This window comes from Camelus bactrianus, chromosome 11, assembly GCF_048773025.1.
Source record: "Camelus bactrianus isolate YW-2024 breed Bactrian camel chromosome 11, ASM4877302v1, whole genome shotgun sequence".
In the NCBI taxonomy this organism is placed as follows: domain Eukaryota; kingdom Metazoa; phylum Chordata; class Mammalia; order Artiodactyla; family Camelidae; genus Camelus; species Camelus bactrianus.
The window spans coordinates 7,542,524-7,552,102 of record NC_133549.1 but is presented as its reverse complement, the minus strand read 5'-3'; the positions used below and the strand labels follow the sequence as shown (position 1 = coordinate 7,552,102).

Genomic DNA, 9,579 nt, shown 5'->3' with positions numbered 1-9,579 from the left:
TTCTAGTTTGCTGAGATGCAATATAATTTAAACATAAAAAGTACCCAAAGTAGTGTGTACAATTTGATTTTGATTTTGTGAAAAATGTATTTTACGTCGGGGGGGGGGAAGAGTGGGAGGGAAAATGCTTAATTTCACGCATTTTTGGCTGGAGAAGAGGTATTTTCCCTTACATATGCACGTATTTTCTAAATTCTTCCCAAGGAACCTATATCTGTTTTCTTATAACAAAAAAAAATTTACATTAAGAGAAACGATTAGGTGTTCTATAAAGAATGACTTGCAGACCGAAAAAATAGAGGCTAAATAAAATGGAACTCTAGGAAGAGAACAGGTTTGATAACCCCGTCATCCACGAGAATGAGAAGGGAAGCTCTCTGCGGGCCAGGCCTGACTGAAGGAGCCCTGTGCCCCAATACCGCAGCTCACCCCGAGTCTCAGCTTTGCCTGTGAAATGCCATTTATGTATCTGGCATCCTGAGCCTGGTTTTTGTGGGTATGGAATCAGGTTTCTGTCTTTCCAAGTAGTTTTGCTCATTGTTTTAAAATGAGGAGAGAGAGAAAGAGAGATTGAGACTGAACTGCACTACCTACTGAACCAGGATCAGGAGGATGGAGAAGTCCTGAGAGAGGGAGGAGGGGCGCGCCCCCCGCCCCAAGGCTGCAGGCGGAGCGCGGGGCCGCTCGGGCTCCGGAGCCCAGCGCACACGCGGGCGGCGGGAAGGGGCAGCAGCGCCCCCGCCTGGCTCCCGCCTTCCCGAGCCAGGTGCCTCGAGAGCGCACACCGCCGCCGGCGCTCTCCCGGGGTCGGAGGCTCCCGCGCCCGCGCTGTGTCGGGGCGGCGGCGGCGGCGGCGGCGGCGACAGGCGACAGGCGAGGGGCGCGGCGCCCGCACCGCCTGCGGCCGGCCGGCTGCAGCTAGCGCCGCGGACCGGCTGGAGCCGGGCTGAGCCGCCGCGCCCGCGTCGCGCCGCACGGCGCGGAGGCGCTCGGGGACGTCGGCGCGGGCGCGCACGGGCCGCGCGGGGACCCTCGGCGGGCGTTGCGCCCACCAACCGCCTGGCCGCGGCCGCGGGCAGCTCGGACCCGCGGCCCCTCCGCCTCCAGTCTGGGAGCTGCCGGCCCCGACCTGCCCTTGCCTATGGGGATCCGAGAGTTTCCCGGCGGCGCACCCAGGGGCAAAAGCATCGCCATGTGAGTAGCGCCCCGGGTGCGGGTGCGGGTGCGGGTGCGCGGGCCGGGACTCCGGGTATCCGTGGCTTGGGAGAGGGCAGCGCGCGCGGAGGAGCTGCTCAGGAAGTTTAAGGCATCCTCTCCCTCGCCACTCGCCCCAACGTGCTCTGCCCCGAGGCGCCCAGGGCCGGGCGCGGGAGTCGGACCCGACGCCCGGGCTGCTGAGGGAACTGGGTGGGCGGCGGGGGCGGGGGATCGCCGGCCCTGCGGCCGCACCTGCGCCCTGCTCGCCCTCCGATCTGCCCCTCACCCCAATCCCCCCTTCTTCCCTCCCCGCCCACCTGCCCGCGTCCTCAGTGGCATGAGGAGGTCACCGGACGTCAGCCCCCGGAGACTGTCCGACATCAGCCCCCAGCTCCGGCAGCTCAAATACTTGGTGGTGGACGAGGCGATCAAGGAGGATCTGAAATGGTCGCGCTCAGTGGAGGACCTCACCAGCGGGCCGGTGGGGCTCACGTCCATCGAGGAGCGGATCCTGCGCATCACCGGCTACTATGGCTACCAGCCCTGGGCAGCGAGCTACAAAAGTAAGGCCCCCTCGCCCCCTTTCCCTCGTCTGCCGGTGCATCTCCCCTGCCGCTGTCACGGCAGTTTCGGGGAGCGGGGAGCAAGCGCAGCGACGCGCCAGCCGCCCCCCTGCTGCCCTGCTCCCCCGCGGAGACCCAGGTTTGCAACTTTTAGGAAGAGGCCTGGAGACTGAGTTCTCCGGGACCTTCGGGAATTTCTGATCCATTCTCTGACCCCTCTCCTTCCCGCATCCATCTTTCTGTCCTTACCCCTGGCTCTGAGGTGCCACAGCACAGGAGACAGATTGGAAAGGAAGTGTGTCCTGCCCTGTGTGGCTTCTCTGTGGATCTGAGTGTTAGTCGCCCAGGGTCGGGGCTCAGCTGGCTCAGCTAGAGACTGCAGACTTAGCACGCCTGGGTTTTAACTCTTCCCTGGGCCTCGAAGGCCCTGATGATGGAGGACAATTCTCAGGGCTTTCATTTCAGATCTCACTCACTCCCTTTGCCCCAGGTCTTTATCTGTCCTCAGTGTAGAGGTTCTGGATGGATCATTCTAGCGATTGGCATTTGGTCCCAAAGAGCTGAACGGTCGGTGCCAGGTGGAGCAGCTGAAACTGCTGTCTGCCAGGGGGCCTGGTGAGGCTTTGGCAGTTCTGTGACCACTTACACAGATGTTACCTGCGTCACCAGGATTAATCTGGTGGCCATTGCTTTCTCTCGTTTTGGAAGGGAGAAGTGGACTCCGACAAACTCCAGAACCTGTAACTGTGAACCGTAATGAGGGGGTTTCATCGCTCTCTTTTGACAAGAAGAAAGAGAGCCACTGACCATCTCAGTCAGTGTAAGGAATGAGCATTGCTTCATTCCATTTGTAATAGAGACTAACAGCTTAATGATGTTGAGGTATGTTTTTACCCTTCATTGCTTGAAATTGAAATCTATTTTATTGGTCCTTGGGAAAACAAGTCAGGCTTTTGTAAATGAATCATATTCACTTCTTAAAATATGTCTATATTTAGCTTTTTCCTAAAACCCTTGATTCCAAGCCAAAAGCTGGCGGTATGCTAGCAGTTAGCCAGTTACTCATAAGTTATTTTGCAGGAAGAAAAGTAGGATTTTAATGTTTTGTTTCATGCCATTATTTGTTTTTAAAGACTGTGGTGATTGCATTTAACTCTGAAGGAACCTTAAAATGGTTATCTGTGTCTCCTCCAATCTTCTGCTTCTGCTGCTAAATTTGTAGCTGATAAATTGGCTTTGAATCACAGAAAGAAGACAAGGGACCAAGTTTTCTTTTCAGCTGAAAAACACCGAGCATCCAGTGAAAGAATGAAAACCCATTGGAAACCGTTTCTCTTAAAGATCAGATGCTCAGTTTCTATTTCTGCTTTCCAAATTTCTATTAGAAATTTTCTATTTCTTATTTCTATTCTTAGCTTTCTTAATAACTCAAGACACCAGTGCTAATTCCCGCCTTTGAAAAGTCGCCTGTTTAGCCCCTAAAGTCATAATAAGGTATATCATTGTAATTCAGTTTGAGACTGGCCCCATGTGCTTTGTAGAAATTGTCACCAAGGTTTGTGACTTTGGGGGCTGGCTGGCAGCTCACAGCAGTGATTGACTGGTACGAACACACTTTGTCATTAAGATGGGGAAAGGCCAAATGGAAAATGAGTCCCTTGTCCCAGGGGTGTTCTTAAATCACCGTGCCTCCGAAGCTTCATTGAAGGCATAAATGTCAGCAGACGAAGCTTCAGTGATCATAGTGATACGAATAAAATCAGCTTCCTTCACCCTCGGTTCCTGTGAAGATGCTTCCTTATTTCAGGATACTCCTTTTTACTAAAAGGCTTTAGGTGACAGCTGACATTTTGATGAATTAATTGGATTTTAAGTTTAAATTTAGAAAAGCTCATGTTTTATTAATATAGCCAGAGATGTTTTAGGGCAGCACTTTGGCTGTTTGCCGTTTCTCCCCAAGTAGAGAAAAAAAATAATAAAGAGGCTTATCTACATTGATATCCGTGAGTTACTTTGTTTGTTGGTGAATAATCACACTTAACAAACTGGGAGAGCTGAGAGGTGATGATTACAAAATAAATACTCTTCTCCTGGTCTCCAGAGCAAGTTATGGGATGTTCCAAGCCCCATTATGGACATGGTATGCTACCTTCCAAGTGGCTTGTCCCCACAGACATGTCGCCACTGAAATGAGAGTGTCTTCTCTGTTTGAGAGTATAAGTGAGCTGCCTTTGTAGCAGAAGAAATTATTTGATTGACTGAGTATTCATTTTCACCTCCTTAACTTGCTTTGGGCAGTTAAGATAAATGAGGTAATTGTGAAGGGTGCAGAAATGATCTTTGCCCAGGACTTCCAGCTCAGTCGGTGAGATTAACAGGTTTCATGCTGGACAAGGAAATTTTTGTGAAGGATAGTTTTTTTTAAAAAAAATCCTAAAGGCCTTGGGTCTGAGAGGGATGGTTTGTGTGTAACACTGAACTGAGAATGAAACTAAATCAGCATGAGGGAGGTTGAGTTCCTCTTCTCAGGGACCAGAGGCCTCAGAGCTGCCTGTTTTCTTGTTTCAGACCCATCCCACTGGGCAGGATTCTTAGGGATTCCTTGGATCCCGAGCTGTGGTGTATCCAGAGCCCATAAAGCACATGGGCCACAGTAGTTGCTCAGTAAATATTTGTTGCATAAGTAAATGGATGCTGCCTGAAATACTGACCTCTGGGAGAGAGTACCTTTGAATGTAGTGATTTGCATTATTTAATTCTTTCTGCCGACTTACATTAGATTGGAATTGCCCTCCTGCCTTGTTCTTCCATGATACACGCCGTCCTTGGCTTTCTAAACCGTAGACTGGACCAGAGTCCTTGCTGGCTAGCTTTGGCTTAACCCAGAGTTTCTCATGCTCAGCACCGCTGACACTTCGCCCTGAATAATCCTTTCTGAGGGGCACGTGTCCTGTGCCTTATAGGGTGTTTAGCAGCATTCCTGGCCTCGAGCAAATCCTCCCTCCTCAAGCTGTGACAACCAAAAGTGTTTCCAGACAGTGCCAGATGTCCCAGGGGAGTGTGCCTTTGGTTGACAAGCCCTCCTTTAGCCGGACCCCACGTTTCCTCTGCAAGTGAACTGTCTTTTGTTGAGCTGTGGTGCTGAGCCAGCAGGCCTGCTCGCCTCTTCTTCCTGGGCCACTTCTTAGGTTCCCGTGATGGGCCAGGCTAGAACAAACAGCTTCCAGAAAGAGCCTGTTACTTCTGCAGCTAACAGGATGCCGCACCCACTCACCGTAAATTGATGCTCTATGTACAAAGTGCTTTAGTGAAAATTCAGAACAGTTTGAATAGTTTCTCGTGGTGACTGACTTCCCCTCCCACCTGCACCCCAGCAGAAGAGGGATGGCTGGCTGCAATATCTTCTCCCTCTCCCTGCTTTTCTCATTTCTCTGGCACTGAGACCAGGTGGCTGTGGAAGGGAGGTGGAGGGACAGAGACCAGCAGCAGACCCCCTCGATAGTGGACAGCAAGGCCCAGGCACCGGACGCAGTGGGGGCCTGGCTGCATTTTGGCACAGGGATGACTGAAGTAGTGTATCTTAGAGATCTCAGATGGAGGTTCTTTTTTTTTAAATTTTTGTTGAAGTATAGTTGATTTACAACCTTGTGTTAGTTTCTGGTGTACAGCAAAGTGATTCAGTTGTGCATATATGTATACACATATTCATTTTCATATTCTTTTTCATTATAGGTTATTACAAGCTATTGAATATACTTCCATGTGCTGTACAGTAGGACCTTGTTGTTTTTCTATTTTATATATAGTAGTGTGTATCTGTTAATCCCAAACTTCTGATTTATCCCTCCCCACCTCCCCTTTAGTAGCCATTAGTTTGTTTTCTGTGTCTGTGAGTCAGTTTCTATTTTGTAAATGAGTTCATTTGCCTCATTTTTTTAAATTCCACATATAAGTGATATCAAATGATACTTGTCTGTCTCTGTTTGACTTATTTCACTTAGTGTGATTGTCTCTAGGTCCACCCATGTTGCTGCAGATGGCATTATTTCATTCTTTTTTATGGCTGAGTAGTATTCCATTATATATTTATATATATATATATGTATATCTCACAACTTCTTTATTCAGTCACCAAGAGGAAGTTCTTATGCAGGATGAAAGAACATCTATAAATACTCCTTTATTTTCATTTATTCATTTTGAAGCATTTTGGAGAGTGTTTACTATATGCTGGAATACACAGACAAGTGATGGGAGACCAGGTTCACAGCACAGGTGTGTCCTGTCAAGGGACAGAGATCCGCAGATCCGTGCATCAAGAAAATAGACACATTATTTACATTTAGCAGGGATGTTTTACTTGGCAGAAGATTTCCCTGAGGGATATTGTCAAGTAATGCGCTCACAGAGTTTTCTAGTCCCGAAACTTTCTAGGAATAGCTTTTGGATGGAGTCATGTTAATGGCTTAAAAGGAGGTATTCCTGTCTTCCAAATGGATTGATTAATGCTGCATGTGCTGGTACATACAGATACAAATGATTCTTTTTTTTTTTTTTTTTTAATGCTGAGGGGTTTAGTTTTAAGTCATTTGTAGAGGGTAGGCTAGTCCCAAATGACCACCCCATCCCTGGCCCATCCCAGCATGCCCTTGGCGACTTGCATTGAGGCTCAGAGCATACAGATACCTGAGCAAAACCCAGTTTACATGAGAGGAGCTTTTGTAGTCCATGCTGAGAAACGGAGGGCACTGAGTTCACCTAGGGGTGAGAAAATTGCGTGTTTCAGGCTCCTGCAGGTTTCAAAGGTTAGAAGGGGTTTGTGAGAGGTGAGGGGAGAAATTTATGGAGAAAGACAGTTCCTTCTACTCTCTCCTCCCTTTCAGACCAGGCCAGGGGTGTAGGTTGCTGACGGCCTTACTTGTAATAATAACTGAGACAGGGGCTCATAGTATAATCGTGGTGAGCAACTTCTGTGTTATCCTCCCAAAATAGTAAAGTTCAGAGCAGCAATTCGATAATGACCCACTTGTAAGAGATTTACAATTTGGTTGTAAAAATTTTATTGTGGAATGGAGCTTGACATGTGAAACACTAGACTGAAAAGGTTTTAAAGGGAAAAAAGTTGCGGGGGCGGCGGACGCGGGGTGGGGAGGACATAGATCAACATCTTCTGACGGCTCAGAGAGTGCATTTTATTCCTGAATCTGAACCCATGTTAACAATTTAGTTAACGGTTTTATGAGATACGAAAGGATTAAAATGCAGAGCTGTTTTTTTTTTTTTTTTTTAAGGCAGCACAGTTCTCCGCAGTACACTCAGATCACTGACTAGGGGTTATAAACCCTTTGCAAAAGATCTGTTTGCACCTCCAGGAAAGAAAGTCTTCCTGGCTTTAAAAGATGCTTGGGCAAGGAGATTTCTCACTGTGCTTCACAGGTCTCCTGAGTCGCTACAAAGTGCCGGGTCTAAAATAAAACACTCCAGTGGCAAGTGTTTGTCCTTTCCCTAAGCAGCTGGAAGAATTCAGGCTAGTTGCGTTAAAAAATTAATCCATTGTGCACGAGCCATTGAGTTAAGTGTTTCACTGAGCGTTGATAAGGATGCTCATTTGAATCATAGCCCTTCAGGAAGGAGGGGCTGACTGCAGTTTCTTCTCTGTTGTCAGGAGAAGTGGAGGGAGGGGAATTTTGCCCCAGGGAGCTGCGTTCTCATCCCAGCCTCCTCCCTTCCCAACCCCGTCATTCCTGGCAACTTACTCGCCTCTTTGAGCTTCTGTTTTCTTACCTGAAAAATGGGGACGCATATAACTACTTTTCAGGATGGGCATGAGGATTCGATGAAATAATATAAACATAGCATTTAGCCCTTTGCCCAACATCTCTCAGTGCTCCTTTGTTTTCATTTATTCATTTAGCAAACTCTTGGGGGCATTTACTAGGTACCAGATAATAAGGTAAGTGATGGAAGATGTAGTTCTTGCCTTCAGATCTCACAGCCTGGAGGGAGAGAAAGGGAAACAGTAGAGTGTGATGAAAGTTGCCTTTGGAGCATTTCGGGAGCCCTTTCTCAGAGGAGTGAGTTCAGGTCAGAAGCCAGAGGTGCTAAATTGCAGGGAGTGGGTGGAGGGGAGGTCTGCGTTTCAGGCAAAGCAACAGTGTATGCCCAGAAATGTACGTGGGCTGTTACTGGAAGGTCATTCAGCTCAACTGGGACAGAGCATCATGGAAATGTAGCAGATGACGTTGCGCTGGACAGAAACTGACTCTAGGACATTATGCTCTCGTCCTCTGTTGTGTGTCCTCAGGAGGGCCATGGATGCAGTAGGCCCCCTTACTCATCCAGGTCCCAGTCTTAGTGTCCCCTCTTCCAGGCAGCCTCCCTAACCATGTTGGATCTGGTATGGTGTCTTTGCCCCAGGCTCCCTCAGTGCTGTGACTTCCCATCCCTGTTGTCATGGCTAGTTTAATCACGCAGCTGAAGCTTAGAGATGGAACATCTGTAAAGGCAATGCTTATTACTGTATCCCCAGCCCTCAGTGTGGCTTTTGGCACATAGAAATGTGACGATTCTGTCCCCAGATCACAAAGTGTCTCTGGCACGAAATCAAAAAACATCTGTTAAATGTACTAACGAAGGGCTACACACACACACACACACACACATAAAGAAATAGTTCCTGAGAATCTACATTTCTGTGGGATCTTCCAGAATTATCCTGCATAGAACACTTCTGATTGCCTTTCTCCATCAACAAATGGGACACCCATGGCTTCATCTCCTAAAAACACTGACAAGCAACCTCCCTCCTAGAGCTTACATGAGCCAGTCCCACCTCAGAGCATTTTGTCTAATTTGCATAAACTCACTTTAAAAATGATTTGGAAGAAATGAACAGGGAAGAAGAGAAAATGGATCAGTGGGATTTGAAAACGTGTCCTACAGGCAGGATTTTGGTATTGGGCGAGGGAGAGGTGACACAGGCATATGGCACGTCTTTAGGAGAACAGTTGGAGTGGACACTTTTGCGGAGGTCTTCCCAGCCCACCATGACCCCCTTCCCTGCCCCGCACCAGGTCTTCAGGGCCCCTTAGCAACCAGCCTTGCACCATCTTCCTCCCGGACATCATAGATTAGATTGATGTGGACTTTTCACCCACAGTAACTCAATCCATATCTCCCTCTTGGAATTTGAGGTTAAAACCAGGAGACTGTGGTCAAGTCGGGCGTGGTCTTTGATAGAGGAGATACTGTGAGGGAGCTGTTCTGGCTTTCATGTGGATGGAGAGGCAGAGAAAGCTGGTCTCCAAAGAGGGAAGGGTAAGGCAGATTGTAAGCAACCCAGGGAGAGTCTCGGTGACTTCCCGGACTCCATGCTGGGTCTCATTTCCATCATGGGTCAAGGTCTTGTTGTAGCTCCTCCTCCTCCAAGCTCCCAGAGACACCACTGTTGCAATGCCACACCCCCTTCCTGCTCAGGGAGGTTTTGTTCCCTGCAGCTGCAGACTCCGAGCTGAATACGATTTCCCAGCCACTTCTGCTCAGGCCCACGGGGGACGAAACAAGGATATACCTACCAAAGAATTCTTCATTGAAAATGAGAAATCACTTCCTGATGCCTGAGATAAGAAGGTCATGGAACCTCCATCCCTGGAGAGCTTCAGAAACAGGTGGACTCCCAGCAACCCCAGCTGCACTGATTATTTCCTTACTGCATGTCAGGGGGATGAAAGAGATTTTTTTTTTTTTTTTACTTGGTGTCTTATGGTTCAATTCCATGGTAAGTGTGCATTGATCAGTAGAGTAATAGACCAGTTTTGTT

General features: G+C 48.4%; 1 protein-coding gene across 2 annotated transcripts in view; it reads left to right on the top strand.

Moving 5' to 3' along the window:
* The first annotated feature begins 1,003 nt into the window (after positions 1 to 1,003).
* The window catches only part of SLC35F3 (solute carrier family 35 member F3), a 230,134-nt gene continuing 221,558 nt past the window's right edge, over positions 1,004 to 9,579 (top strand). The window contains exons 1-2 of one of the 2 annotated variants that reach the window (XM_074373140.1): positions 1,004 to 1,194; positions 1,531 to 1,760. In XM_074373140.1, the coding sequence (XP_074229241.1) occupies positions 1,142 to 1,194; positions 1,531 to 1,760 (283 nt within the window). In that variant the 5' untranslated portion in view covers positions 1,004 to 1,141. Of the gene's footprint in view, positions 1,195 to 1,224; positions 1,761 to 9,579 lie in introns of those variants that run through there. The other variant, XM_074373138.1, reaches the window with a different exon arrangement.